Raw genomic sequence first — 15,554 nt, forward strand, 5'->3', positions numbered from 1 at the left:
CAAGAGTTTAACCCTTAAGGAAAGATCACTACAAAATTTGATAGCATCTTTGATGTCTCTACTTTTTTCTTTTAAAATGGAGTAAAATAAAATTTCGAATAAAAATGTTCCAATTTTATTTTATTTTTCACTTCGAAATGGAGTAATAAATAAATAAAAATAGATTACTCTATTTATAGAATATAACCTTTTTATCTATTATAGAGTGAGAAATAGAATAATATTAAAAAAAAAATCACTCCGTATTCCATTTTAATTCTAAAAAATGAAAAATGGAATGTAAGTTGAAGATGCTCTAAGAAATAAGGATTAGTACTCTAACAAACGTAGTCCCCGTACAATTGAATGGGTGTATCCATCAAAAATTTAAGTGATTCTAGGTGTTTCGTAGATATTTAATTAATAATTGAACTAATACATATTAATATATTCAAAATCACAGATTTAAATAAAAAAACAACATAATAATATTTAATCAAATTTTGTATTTACATTTCATACTAATAAATTATAGAAATTATAATTTTTAAATAAAAAAAATTAAATCACTAATTGATTATTATAGTTATTATGTTTTGATTATTTTATAAATATTTACATTCAGAGCACATGAGAATCATCTTGTTTATAGTTACTGTACAATTTTGTATAATAGTATTCTACATCCTCATAGATTAACAAGGGTTTCAAATTAGATTCCATTTGTTATAAGTAATAATATATCTAACTTTGTGTATGCTTAAACAGACCAATCTTGCATTATAATAAAATAAAGTTAGGTTACTTTGAAAGAGAAAATAAATTGTGTAAAGTTTCTGCCTAAAAATAATAATTCTGCAATTGGTTTATAATTTTTTTTTTTGTTACAACATTTTTGTATAAGTAATTTTTTTAATATTTTACAAAGAATATTTCTATCACTGAACCAAAACAGGACTCAGGTATGACTACTCCCAGTCTCCCACTACAACATGTCAATTCCAACTTCTTTTTACTATAGCTTTTTTTTTATCAAATACTGAACCAGAACAATTTGGGTTATATTTATACACTCAGCAGTACAAGGAAATTACCAATAATGGATATATATTATTATTACTATATTATTTAATAATAAATCAGCTTGTGAAAAGAATTATATAATAATGTTGCAATTGGAAAAAGTACATCAGATATTTTCACTCAACTTAAGATGCATTCAAAACCAAATGTATTTTTTTTTTTGAAACACTTACTCCTATAAAGATAAGAGGTTGGGCTTAAACATGCCCATCCAGAGACAAACAAAGGTTCAAGCAGTTTTGGGCCAAGCTATCTGCTGGTCCATTACAAGATCTGGAAATAAAAGAGAAAGAACAAGAGGTGAAGGAAGAAGATAAACCGGCGATGTCCGAGAGAGCACCGTAGAGCTCCGTCGATCTTCGATTCCGGTGGATTGCTCCGATGAGCACTTGAGAGTCTGAGCGTACTCAGATGTGATTGATGTTAAGGGAGATCACATGCATGAGAGCTTATCTTATCCAAAGCTTCTACGAGTAGAGGAGATGATACATGTTTTTTGTAGAGTGATCCGCGATCAATTTCTGGCGTCGTGGCATCCGAGAAGATCCAGCCCTGTCCCGCTGCTCCCGATTCTACTTTCCAAGCTCCGTCTGTGTTACAACGAATCAGATCGGGTGATAATTGTTGGAAGTTTGATCGTGGGGTGGGTGGATTGATGGGGCTATTGGTGCGGGTTGAGCCAATTCCCATTTTCTAGCAGCGGCAATTGCTTTGTTGAAAGTTTCCTGAGGAGAAAAGGATCGATTCTGAAAGAGGGTTTGATTTCGAGCGCCCCAAATCGCCCAACAGATCCATGCAAAAGCATTTATAGTAATTCCGAAGGGGGTAGTGTGATCCATTTCCTTGATTCCCAGATTAAGTCTTTAAAAGTGTGATTCTTGGTTGTGAGGATTGGCTCATTCCAGGGTCCATAGCTCCAAACTTCTTGGGCAAAGCCGCATTGTATGAAAATGTGGAGGGTGGATTCCTGAAGACCACGGCGACAGCAGTTTGTGTTGGATAGTACGCCTCTGTCTTTGGAGATTAACTCCCATTGGCAAGGCCTCTTGTGCTGCTTTCCATAAAAACATCTTAATCTTTGGATTAAGGGGAGGGTTCCAAATGGCTTTCTTCAAATCAAAAGATTCAATAGGCGATAGTAAAATTTGTGTGGTGCTATCATTTAAGTTGCTTACTCCAATTGTTGTGGATGCAGATAAAGTACTCGGAGCCGAGAGTGGGATTGTCGATTGGTTGGATTGGCTTTGGGAAGAGAAGTATCTTGATTTTGCGGTATAGGTTCTAGAGCTGCTAGGTAGCCAGACAAAGGCATCCTGCGCATTGAGAATACTCGGTTGTATTTTCGGGATGTATTGGGTCAACTTAGGGAACAAGCCATCAATTAGAAAAGTTTTCCATTCCCAGAACCAAATGTATAAAAATACAAGACTGAAACATTTTCTCCAGTTTTAGGCAAAATTATTGTTGGAACATGATTTATCTCATAAATTTAGCATACTAAAAGTTCATTCAAGATGAACATTTGATAATATATATATGGTTATCAGTAAAACCCAATTATTTTGTCTAAAGGATTACCAATTAATTCGAGGTAGCCATCTTAGAAAATACTAAAACTCAAGACCAAATCACTTTGCAATCAAGCACTTATCAACAACTCGAGATCCTCTAAAAAAAATACGGTACATACACCTTAAATATACAAAGTAGTTAGATCGAGTTAAAGAATATAAAAAGTTAACCAAAATCATCATTTTACAGATATATTTTACCTTTTTACTTGGATATTTATAATACGCTCTATTTTCTTTGGTTTTTTTTTGTATTTGTCATATTAATCATCAATATTAAATATAATTCAAGAAAATTATCTTATTAAAGATCTATTCACAAATATTATATCTCACCACTTTCTAAATTTAAGACTTATTTTATAATATATTAATTGTGAATTTTAACTCCAATAATTAGAGCTGTCTTCTTAGATACACATATACTTGGATAATTATCATTGATCTCACATACAAGCAATACCGTTATATTTTGTTTTGTAAAATCTTTATCACCAATTTAATCAACTAAATCAGTCTACATTTTTGAATTTATTTTGTTGATAAAAGAGGTTAACTATACTGAAGATGAAAAGGTTAGTTATATTTAAATATTGGAAAAAAAAACGAAAATGAATTAAGAAGGAATCGAGGTAAGACTATATACAATAGATTCAACACACAACACCCTTCACATCATCTTCTCTTTCTTCCACATCAGTTTCTCTCTCTTGCTCCGACCACCCACTTTGTTGCATACGTTTAGCGCTATCGTAAGCACCAATCCATTTTCCCAATTTTTGGTTCATGTAATTGTAATGATTTCTACACGATACTCTACCACGCGGAGGATCAAATGAGCAATGCTCATTACAATATTCAGCAATTTTACCCCAAAATGATTCGCTTCTCTGGTTTCTACCAACAACGCTGTCTGTTCCATGTTTGATCCACCCACTCAGTAGCACCAAATTCTGCTCGGTGGTCCATTTGACGCTTTTCCGGGTAGCAGGGGTTGAAGTGTCTGCACGAGGAGTGGCTTCATTAGCTTCACTTACACCACCAAGAGTCACCTGTGTAGAAAATTCGGGAAATTCAGTTGCTCCAACATTTTGAGCAATTTCATTATCCGTCGGAGTAGAAGAATAAGCGGGTGGTTGAGAAGAATATGACATCGGCGAACCATAATATGGATGATAGTTTGGAACAGCTGATGGCATGAAGAAACTTGGTGGAAAACTGTAATTTGGAATGTTTTGGGATTGATTGGGAAGTTGATTTTGAAATGGGTAGTTGTTGGGATTTGGGAAATTTGGGTAGTTGAAAGGATAGTTTGAAGAGTTTTGGGTATAATTAGAAGAGTTTTTGTTGGGATCCATTGTTCAATAAAATAGAAAAATATAGTAACGAGAATTGTTTGAGAGGTGAATGATGATTTTTTTTTCTGTGTCCAAATCTAATGAAACAAGTCTCTATTTATAGAATATGAAAAATGATAAATTTTAATATATTTTTTTTCAATAAGTTATAATTTTATTTACAATAATTGAACCAAATAATGTAGAAGGAGAGAAAAAAAAAAGAAATTCAACACAACCAATAAAAAAAAAAGGTAAAACCCACACATTTGTCTCAGCGAATAGGAAGAGACCATGCTACATTCTCTTTCTTCTCCAACGAAATTCAACAGAGTTTAATTTTTTAAACTAGTTGAATGCCAACTCAGTTTCAACACTTCATTAAACATCCCATTGCAACATGTAAACCGTATAAATTCAACACACCATTGTAAATAGTCTAAGTAGTCTCAGAAGTACTTAAAAAACTTTTAGAAAAGGAACATCACTCTTGCCAAGGCCAACGTCTCTGGCATCCATGCTCTCTTGTATTCTCTTCCTTTCTCATTCTTATTTATTATTTGGCTTTAATACTATTTCATGTATTAGTTTAGTCTAACATTTTTACTATAATGCCCTATTCGTACAAGTCCACCAAATCTTTTTCATGTCAAAATCCTGGCATTCAGTTTTACAGAGTAAAAGTTTATATGCTCTTTGAAAAATAAAAAAGGGTTTATATTGCTCATAACATGCAAGAAAACAAAATTCTCAATTTGAAGAAACAAAATCTATTGATCCTGTATTCTTGTCAATTCTCTTTATATTGATGGCATTATGATTATATATACACACAAAACATAAATAAAGTTTTATAAGAAGAAGTACAAAAACATTTGTGAATTATTTTTAAACTATCGTGAAAACTAGTAATTATAAGATTCAATACAGCTAAAATTTATAATTTATTTATTTTGGATTTAAATTGGTACCCTAAATTCAGTTTTGCAATATTTATATCTGCACATAACAAGGACTAGGGGATTAGTTTAGTAAAGCTCATTTTGTCAAGTATGTGAGTTCAATTTCAAAAAAATGACAAAAGAAAGCAAGAGACCTTAAATCTGCGGCTACTAAAAAGGCAAAATCTTATTTAAAGAAAGAACGCCAAAAAGAAAATAAACTCTTAAATACATAACTAAGGTTTAATGCTATAACCAACAAGACTAAAACTAAATCTAATCTGAGAAGTCAAGTTTTCAGCTTTTTGCCACCTGTAGACAGATTTAAGCTAGTTCATTTGTGAAAAAACTAACTAGTCATCGAACAAACCGAGAAACAGATGTATTCTCCGAGGAAAGTTGCGTAGCAACATGCAGAGGCAAAAAAAAAAAAAAAAAAAAAAAAACATGCAGAGGCGGTAAGGCATCCTGTCCCGACCATCACAAAAATAAGTGAGACCTGAATCCAACCTAGCCAGAAGCGAGGAGAGAAGTGGATTGTAGATCCCGATCAACAATAGAAAAGCATATCCAATTCTTGAAGACAGTACGTGAAAGAATATACTCTTGATATTCTCAATCAGTTTGAAAATATATTATCTTCCCTGTAATATAGGAATCTGTTGTAACCATATATCTGTTATATACCGTGTACGCAAAATGAATACAGTTAAGGAAGTTCTTAAACTTTCATGGTATCAGAGCTACTCTCTGATCCTTCTTTTTCTTTTAAAATTTTTTGTCATCTACCATCGTTCTTCTACAATCCGTTTCAATGGCGCAAATTGAGAGAGCGTTTGGAGTGACAAACATAAAAACTCACATACTGATCATACTTTAGAGGCGCCGAGAGCTTGGAACTCGCGATTCAGCACATACTTAACTCGTCTCGGCTTTGTCTCCAGCAAATGTGATCCCTCGCTATTCGTATACAAGAAAAGACAGGACATTGCATACCTTCTGCTCTATGTAGATGATATAGTCCTTACTGGTTCAAGCGCTAAGCTCCTTCATCGCATCACCACCAGCCTCAAAAGTGAGTTCCCAATGGGGCGCTTGTCTTATTTCTTGGGGATTAAGGTTGACTACAACGACTCAGGAGTGTTGCTAACGCAACAGCACTATGCAATGGAGATCATTGAAAGAGCAGGTATGAAGGATTGCAAACCTCTCTCCACTCCAGTCGACGTGAACTCAAAACTCTCACTGGAAGATGGCGGGTTATTAAAGAACCCGACAGAATACAGAAAACTTGCGGGAGCCTTGCAATATCATTGACAAGACCAGATATCACATATGCGGTTCAACAAATTTGTTTATTCATGCATGCTCCAAGACAAAGCCACTACAATGCGCTAAAGAGAATCATACGATACATACAAGGTACAAAGAGTCATGGAATACATATTTACAAATCGAAAACAAACTCTCTCACTGCCTATTCCGACGCGGATTGGGCTGGATGCCCTGATACAAGGCGATCAACGTTGGGTTACTGTATGTACCTTGGCGATAACCTCATCTCTTGGTCGTCAAAGCGTCAACAGACAGTCCCCAGGTCAAGCGCTGAGGCAGAAAACAGTGGAGTTGCAAACGCAGTAGCTGAAACTTGCTGGATACGGAACCTTCTTCTCGAGCTGCATCTTCCGATCAAGCAAGCAACCTTAGTCTTCTGCGATAAAATCAGTGCAGTCTACATGTCTTCCAATCCCCTCCAGCATCAAAGGACCAAACATGTTGAAATCGGTCTCCATTTTGTCCGAGAAAAAGTCGCACTTGGTCAGGTTAAGGTTCTTCATGTCCCAACAGCCTTCCAATATGCTTATATTTTCACAAAAGGATTGCCATCGTCACTCTTCATATCCTTCAAGAACAGCTTAAACGTCAGAGACTCCGACATTCGCACTGCAGGAGGGTGAAAGAATATACTCTTGATATTCTCAATCAGTTTGAAAATATATTATCTTCCCTGTAATATAAGAATCTGTTGTAACCATATCTCTGTTATATACCTTGTACGCAAGATGAATAAAGTTAAGGAAGTTCTTAAACTTTCAGTACGTGAAGAGACTCTCTCTCTCTCTCTCTCTCTCTCTATGCTTGGTCAACGAAAGATAAAACTTTGGTGGCACACACGTATTTGTGCAAGTCATTCGCAGTACCACTATGAATGTTGAATCTGGAAGACTTTCTTATTTTTCGATTATGCAGGCTCGCAAGTTGGAATTTAAGTAGAGAAAAATCCTCTACCCAGTCTTTCATGGGGATTGCAAGGTGTTGGTTCACATCATTTAGAATTTTCGGATTGGATTGAAAAATGTGCCGACAGGGTGTTGTGGCGGTTGATCCTAAGTAGCATTCCAATCTTGCGGGTATCAACTACTATGGGCTAATACTGAAATTTTCAGTTTAAGATAGCCCGATGATGTAGGATCAGCTTTTTAATCTTGCAATTTGTGGTATATGAGGTTTAAACAACGGTTCAATTTTCTATAGAGTGGATCTATTCTCTTTGTGGTTTATGAGTTCTTTAAGGATTGATCATGTAGTGTAGCTAGCCCTCAAGTGTTTCTGGGCAATACTCTATTGCATCTTTGATTTTGTGGTTAAAACTTTTGTGGAAGTTATAATTTTGTATTCTTTTATTGGTTAATGAGAGTCAATGTTCAGCGAAAAAAAAAAGTTTATAAAGAAGAAAGCAACCAAATCCCCTCATGAAGATCTCACTCCAATCTTTTGGTTCCATGTAGTAAAGGTAAATAAACAACTTCGAATTTCGAATATAAGTGTTATTGTGTAATGAAAAAAAACTGATTAAAAGCTTTTATAATTTTCTTACATTCGTAAATGACACTTTGTCACACTCACATCTCTCTCTGTCAAAATTGATCTTTCGCCAATGGAGAAAAGATTTGATCTTTCTGGGAACACTTCGTTTTCTCAATAAAAGACATTCTCTCTCTTTCTCCTCCCAACAACAATACTTTCTCTCTGCTAGCATCTTCAAAAAATACTCTATAACTTCAAATATAGAATTTTTTGTTCTCCACAAAAGAATTCAAATTTGAAATTTTGATTAGTGAAACTTTAAATATAGAGTTTCACTTTTCAAAACTTCAAATTTGAAGTTTCATATTTTTATTTGTATTTTGGTTCCTACAATTACACATCACATTTATGATTCATAAATATTTTCTTGTTTATTGTTTTAATCCTTATAAAAATTATATCACATAAATATTTTTAGTTTTGTTTTACAAAATTAAAGTTTACACATAAAATTAAATAAAACTTTAAAATATTTAAAACTAGATTTAGATAACAAAATATACAAAAGAAACTTAACAAAAAAGCTTTTAAAAATAACATGAAGAAATAACTATTACATAAATTTAAATATTACAACAATACTAATAGTCAGGTAAGTTTGATCCGGAACCTTCAAAATTTCCAAATATTGTCTAATTTTTTTTGTGTAACTAAAGATGGTTGTTGTTGTTGATGATGTCTTTTCGTACAATTATTTCTTGTTGATATTGAATATATTCACGAGTATTAATATCGTCGATAAAAGTTAGTATTTTAGCAATATTTTATGTTTTTCTTTTACTTTCTTATTCTGATCTAATGTATTTATAAGTATTAATATCACCCGATTTCAATAATATTTATCAATAATCTACAAATTAAAAATGAGGAGAGCCATTTTTATTTCGAAATGCACTAGTAGATCATATATGCATTACGAAAATCACTTTATGGAATAATATGATATTTTTCTTGAAGTTTAATATTAATTAAGTTATTTTGTTTAAAATTTTATATTTTAATATAATATTTTATTAATTAATATTGTTGTAATATGTTTATATATGTGCTAGTTATTTACAAAAATTTTATGAATTCAAATTAGCTATGACAAATATAATGACCATATTATAAAATAAAAATAGTTTTGAAGTTGAATTTGAAGTTTTGCTTTTGAAGAATGACCATCCTTAAACTTCAAATATATAGTTTTGAAAACTTCAAAATAGAGTTCATTTTTGGAGATGCTCTGACTAGAGACAATAATTCTGGAACCTCCTCTACGTAAGTATACAAAACAATCTACACATTCATTATATATAAACATTTACATTCACTATTTTTCTCATAGAGAAAATAAAAACAAAAAAAAACCCACCTGGTCCAAAAGCTCACAAACAAAATCTCAATCTCTTAGGGTTTTTCTCTTCTTCTTGCAAAGAATAGGTTTTTAGAAATTAAGTAATTTCTCATCTGGATCTTGTCTAACAAAAATGGTGAGAGAAGGTCAAGACGAGGAGGAGGAGATGATGATGATGGTGGCGGCGACGACTAAACCTGCATGGCTTGAAGGATTAATTGGGGAAACTTTCTTCTCGAGCTGTGGGATCCATGAGAGTCGCCGTAAAAGCGAGAAGAACGTCTTTTGCTTGCTCTGTTGTCTCAGTGTTTGTCCTCACTGCCTCCCTTCGCATCGCTCCCATCCTCTTCTTCAGGTAACTAATCTGTAATCTACGAAAAATCATTTCATCAAGTTAACTAGGGAAATAACACGAAATTTGAAGAAGTGTATTTTTAGATTTTTTTTTTTTTTTTTTGCAATTTCTTATTGTCATAAGATCTTGGTAATTTTCTTGGTATTTTTTTCTCAAAAAAATAATAATTCGTCGTAACTTTCCCTGAAAATTCTCAATTTCATGGAAAACATATTACTTAATTTAGTTGCTGTGTGCAATTAATATTTCCTTGAATTCATGCACATATTTCTGTTTTAATTTTTCTCTCCAACATCTTTTTCAGATTTTTTTAATGCAAATTAGAGAGCTTTTGGAAACTGTACTATGGAGAACTTTTTTATTCAAATGGACCTTTCATTATCATAAACTTTTCCTTCTCCCCAAATATTTTTTTTTTCTTTTGTAATGTTCATCTTCTTAAAAGACGCTTTAAATCACCTTCCTAAACTTTCTCTACATTTTTGAATTTTACTCAGACTGAATTTCATACATATATGTAACCCTTTAGATCATTTCTCTAGTTAAGTTAAGAATTGTAGAGCTTGAAAGCAAAAGTCCAGATTGTAAACATTATGTCATGTATGTATACATATATCATTGATAATATTGGACTTGAATTGTCTATTGTTTAGATTTGGTTTGTTTCTATATATAGTATGTATCTTTTCTCATATTTTATTTATTCTTTCTGTTTTCAAAATTTGCTTGGTTCCTCCAAATTTGTTGTCTTCTCTCTGCTCAACTTCTCTTGAGCTGTTGCTTTCAAAAAAACATCAAAGCTTTGACCAAATTTCTCTTCCTTCACTTCCATTTACTTCTTTCCAACAGTTTTTAACGCTTTGACCAATTACGAATGTTAACCAATTACTTAATATTCTATCTTTTTTTTAGCAACATTAATTGTTGAGAAGCTCATAGATTGCTCATATGTTCTATCAGTTAAAGCATTTTGGTTTATGAATTGGTAGGTGAGACGATACGTATACCACGATGTCGTTCGGCTGAGTGATCTTGAGAAGCTCATAGATTGCTCATATGTTCAGGTAATAACTTCTCTTACAGAGCTTTCAATTTTATTTATTATCGTTGAAATTTTTGTTACTAATTGAGAAGTTTAATATTCAGCCATATACAATTAATGGAGCTAAAGTGATATTCATAAACCAAAGACCACAATCAAGAGCCAAGGTCTCATCAAATGTTTGCTTCACTTGTGATAGAATCCTTCAAGAACCATTCCACTTTTGTTCTCTCTCTTGCAAGGTAATTTCAGTTACATATTCTTTTTGGAATTTGGTGTACTTTGAATGTTTGAACCCTAAGAAAATTAAAAGTCATATTTATTGATTTCTAAGAGCATCTCCAAAAAGACTCTCTATTATAGAATTTTGCAAACTCTATATTTGAAGTTTCAAAATGTTCTTCTCCATAAACAAAACTTCAAATTTAACTTCAAAATTATTTATAATTTATACTATGCTCCTTATATTTGTCATAATTAATATAAATCCATAAAACTTTTGTAGATAACTAGCACATATATAAATTTATTATAGTAATATTAATTAATAAAATCTTACAGAAAATATAAAATTATAAATATAAATACATAATTAAATATTAAACTACAAGAAAAATACCTCATTATTACATAAAATTATTTTATTAATGCTCCATTTTCGGTTATATAAAATTTGTTTGGACAATATTTTATAAGTTCCGGAGAAAATTTACTAGACTATTAGTGTTGTTGTAATATTTAAAAAAATTTAATAATTATTTCTTCACGTATATATCTACTTAAAAAAATTATTAAGTTTCTTTTGTAATATTCTTGTTGTCTAATTCTACTTTTAAGATATTATAAATCTTATTTTGATTTTAAAAAAAACTTTTATGTGTAAAATTTTAACTTATAAAATTAAATTTGAAATATTTAAAATATAAAAGTTTTAAAGATTAAAACTATGAATGAGAAAATACTTAAGAATCATAAATGTGATGTATAATTAATTATAAAAAGACTAAAATGCAAATAAAAAGATGAAACTAAATATGAAGTTTCACTACTCAAAACTATAAATTTGAAGTTTTGAAGTTCATTTTTACAGAGTTTCTTCCCAATAATAATAATAATATCTTCCTTAATGAAAAAAACATGGAAATTTAGTTATGAGTTGCTGGCATAGTTGACCCATGAATGGCAAAGTGAGACCCATTAACTCATCAGATTCACTTGTTTATTGTTTTTATCCTAATAGAATTAACAATATAATATAATAAAACTAGGGTCGGCTCGGACTACGTCTGGGTTTTTATTTAAATATTAATTATAATCATATATTTATGTTATTTTGATATATAAATATTATATAAATATAAGTAGCTAGATAATTATAAAATTATTTTTAGTTATTTATTGTTTTCTGTCTTATGAATTTCAATTAACTCAATTTCTTACAATAAAACTTTCCGTTGTTTATTTATTGAATGAAACTTGTGTAGCTTAAATTCATGCATGCATTTAATCTGAATCGAATCTAAACTAAACCGAAGTAAATCTGGTTATGTTCTGTCGTTTTTCTTTGAAACAAAAGGTTCAAAAAAAAAGACCCAATGGGAATAGAACACATTGCTTCATGTCTATTTCCCTTTTAAGTTTAAAATATGTATCTCATATCTCACCAACACGCATGTTTCTGCGCGTGTATGGCACTTCCATTCATGTTAATTCCCAATAACTAATTAAAAAATAAAATAAAAACCTTTGATTGCTTCCTTTATCTTCTTATGATTCGTTCGGAGCAATCTTTGTTTTGATAATATCTATATTTCTTTGGACAAAAAGAAAATATATTTCTCTCCTGATCGAGTCATAGCGGAATTGAGAAACCATCCGATTTACTCGCCACCGCTTAAACTGTGGAATATTTTTATTAATTGGCTCGATTTTCTTTTTTAACCTCTTCAGTGTTGTTGCTCATCATCCTCTTCCATCTGCCTCTTCATACTCTGCAAAACGCATCGCCAATAATTTTAAACTTTTAAATGTTATTGAGTTACCGGAGGTGGCGGCGAAATGAACCGTCACCGTTGATATCGCCTCCAACCAAGGCGAAGTCAGTAGCATCCAGAAACTCACGGTACGCTCCTTCTTTTCCTTCTCGTTTCAAAAGTTTCAATCTTTACATATGTTTTCATTATAGTGGTTATCTCTCTGTATTTGGGCTATATCATGGTGTGAACAAAAAGCCCACTAAACCGTAAACAATTATGAAACGCAGTAGCTCACATCAAACGTTAATGAAACGATGAGTTTTAGGCAAAGAAGACAAGTGTCGCATTCACAATCAACGACTTTATGACGTGGCGCAATAGAAGAGAGGCAAACAATTTTTTATATATATAAATAGATACTTACTTCAACTTTTTGACTATGGCATAAAGTTGTTATTTTTGTAAAACAGATCATTACTCTAAAGATAGTAGACAAAACTTTGGAAAACAGCTGTTTTTCCATCTTTACAGTAATCATGTTATATTTTTCCCTTGGATTATGTGTTACATTTGTTTAATTCTCATAAACACATGTGAAAAGTACAAAGTGAGTACTTTCCTAGGTTATGAACTATATATCATGTTCAATATCACACATATCTTACTATAAGACACAATTATGTTACCTAGCAAAGATTATAACTTTTTAAAATTTATATGTAGGTGGATTACTTAGTTTATCAAGGAGATGATCTATCAAGCATTCTCTATAGAATCGATGAATCGGATTTCACGTTTGCAAGTATGAGAATGGACGGACACGATCAGTTTGGAGAGATATCAACAATGGAGGACGATGCCGACGATATTATGGTAATCTCAGATCAATCGGAGCAAGGTAACAATAGTAATAAGAAAGAGAAAAAGAAAAAGAAGAAGAAAGAGAGCAATTACTTTCCCGGAATGGTTCTTTCACTTGGCAGCAGAAGAAAAGGTGCTCCTCATAGGGCTCCTTTCTCATAATTTAAAACAAGGAAGCCATAACAGAAAATTATAAGCATTCTATATATGTGTCTCTTTGTATCATGTTTCTTTGATTAGGTATAATCCTATTTCATGAGTTGATCACCAAAATGTGTTGTCTTTTATGGGGTTGTTTATTTGTTTTCAGTTTTTGTGTTGATGTGAAATCAGTTCTCACGTTTATTTGTCGATAAATTATTAGCTTTTCACGAATAAAGGCTGTATATCATTTGGTACTTTATAAGAGTATATATAATACTCAAGATTATTTACACATATTAAAAATTAAAAAATTATTTATTTATTGCTTTTTGGTTTAATTTTTATTTAATTTTAAGTTTTATAAGTTTTTAGATAAAGTAGTTATATCATTTATATTTGTATATATTAATTTTCTAGTTTTAAGTAAAATATATTAATTAAAGTACAAAAACATCAAATTAATTTGAATATCATTTTTAAATATAGAAGAAACAATAGTCATTTTAAAATGGAATATTGAAAGCGGACTCGTAGTTTGGGTAATTTTTATTGGGAGATGGAAGAAACGAAAACAAGTTTTCACTGACAGCTGAAAAGTAGCTGCTGCGTCATGATTCATGAATGCCACTCCATTATATACACACGCAATAATACGGCGTATGATTATTATATTCATGCATACGTATTTACTCGTGATGTTTAATTTGATATCATACACCAGCACCTTTTTTTATACCTTACCATTTATTCTTCTTTTTTGGTCAATCTACCTATTTTCTAAGACCATCTTTGATGGTGTTCTATATTTTCTTATATGTTTCACTCTAAAATAAAATAATTCTATTATAGAATAAAATTTGTTCCAATGATTAGCTTTATAATAGAGTTACTCTATAATAGATTGGAATATAGAAGAATGTTTTTTTAAATGAAATTTCAAATGTACTGATCAATCATGTGAAAAAAATATATTTACAAAAGAATCAGGCTATATAGAATATACCGTAAAAAATAAAGGGAGAAAATTCTATGGAAAAATTCATCTTTTAACCACTACAAGAAAACAACAAGGATTCTGAGGGAAAAAAGCGTCGGAATTTCGTCATAATATCGTTATTCCGACGACATACCAACGAAACAAGTCGTCGGAAATAATTCCTCGGAATTTCTTCTTTCCTCGGAAATCCCTCGGAATTTCCCGACGGAATTCCGAGGAAACAAACTTCCGAGGAAATTCCGAGGATCACTAGTTTGTCAGAAATGTCATCGGAATATACCGAGGGAGAACTTCGTCGGGATATTTCCTCGGACGTTCATCGATCGATGCGTTTTTGGACATAAATACATCGATCGATAGAAATATACCGACGGACATATTCCTCGGAATATTCCGAGGGAACAGTTCCTCGGTATATTCCGAGGAACAGTTCCCTCGGTATATTCCGAACGTTTTTTTGTAAACAGATCGATCGATGGATTTATGTCCAAAAACGCATCGATCGATCGAGTAAAAAATATAATTAATTTCCTCGGAATGTAAAAAATATTAATTTTTTTTAAAAAATAAAATTTCTGAAATTTAAATTCGAAAATATGAAATTAAAATTGAAATCATATTAATTAATATTCAAATTTTCACAAATAAAAATAAAACATTCCGAGTTTTTGGAAAAAAAAAAAACTACGGGTCTGGCACGTCCGGGAACACCTCGTTCGGGTACATCCTCTGCATCATCTCCATCATTTGCTGGTTCAGCCTCCTCTGTGCCTCATAGCCCGCCTGTTGAGCCGCCATCTGGGTCTCCAACAAAGATATACGATCATCTTTGTCCTTCAACTGAGCCGTAAGTACTTCTGGATCAACAAAGGGCGGTGGTGCAGAAGAAGGAGGAACCGACCGGGTGCGACGACCCAAACCGACCAAACGTCCCTTCTTCTTTGGAACCGACTGAATAGAAAATAGCCAAATTTACAAATTTAAACCAAGAAATAAATGAATTGAACTTTTAAAAAAAAAGAACTTACGGATTCAACGATTTCGTTGATTCGAAACCGGGA

At 31.9% G+C, this 15,554-nt stretch overlaps 2 protein-coding genes across 2 annotated transcripts; one reads left to right on the plus strand and one right to left on the minus strand.

Annotated features, from left to right (window-relative positions):
* Window positions 1–1,485: 1,485 nt before the first annotated feature.
* On the minus strand, window positions 1,486–5,305 carry LOC106426491. Its single transcript, XM_048763666.1, has one exon. It carries the CDS (start codon window positions 3,989–3,991, stop codon window positions 3,287–3,289), a length of 705 nt encoding a protein of 234 aa, XP_048619623.1. The 5' UTR covers window positions 3,992–5,305; the 3' UTR covers window positions 1,486–3,286.
* A 3,604-nt stretch (window positions 5,306–8,909) lies between these two features.
* On the plus strand, window positions 8,910–14,491 carry LOC106426510 (protein RGF1 INDUCIBLE TRANSCRIPTION FACTOR 1). The gene is made up of 4 exons (XM_013867220.3): window positions 8,910–9,473; window positions 10,463–10,537; window positions 10,620–10,757; window positions 13,215–14,491. Exons 1-4 carry the CDS (start codon window positions 9,252–9,254, stop codon window positions 13,512–13,514), a joined length of 735 nt encoding a protein of 244 aa, XP_013722674.1. The 5' UTR covers window positions 8,910–9,251; the 3' UTR covers window positions 13,515–14,491.
* Window positions 14,492–15,554: the final 1,063 nt, after the last annotated feature.

This window comes from Brassica napus, chromosome C7, assembly GCF_020379485.1.
Source record: "Brassica napus cultivar Da-Ae chromosome C7, Da-Ae, whole genome shotgun sequence".
In the NCBI taxonomy this organism is placed as follows: Eukaryota; Viridiplantae; Streptophyta; class Magnoliopsida; order Brassicales; family Brassicaceae; genus Brassica; species Brassica napus.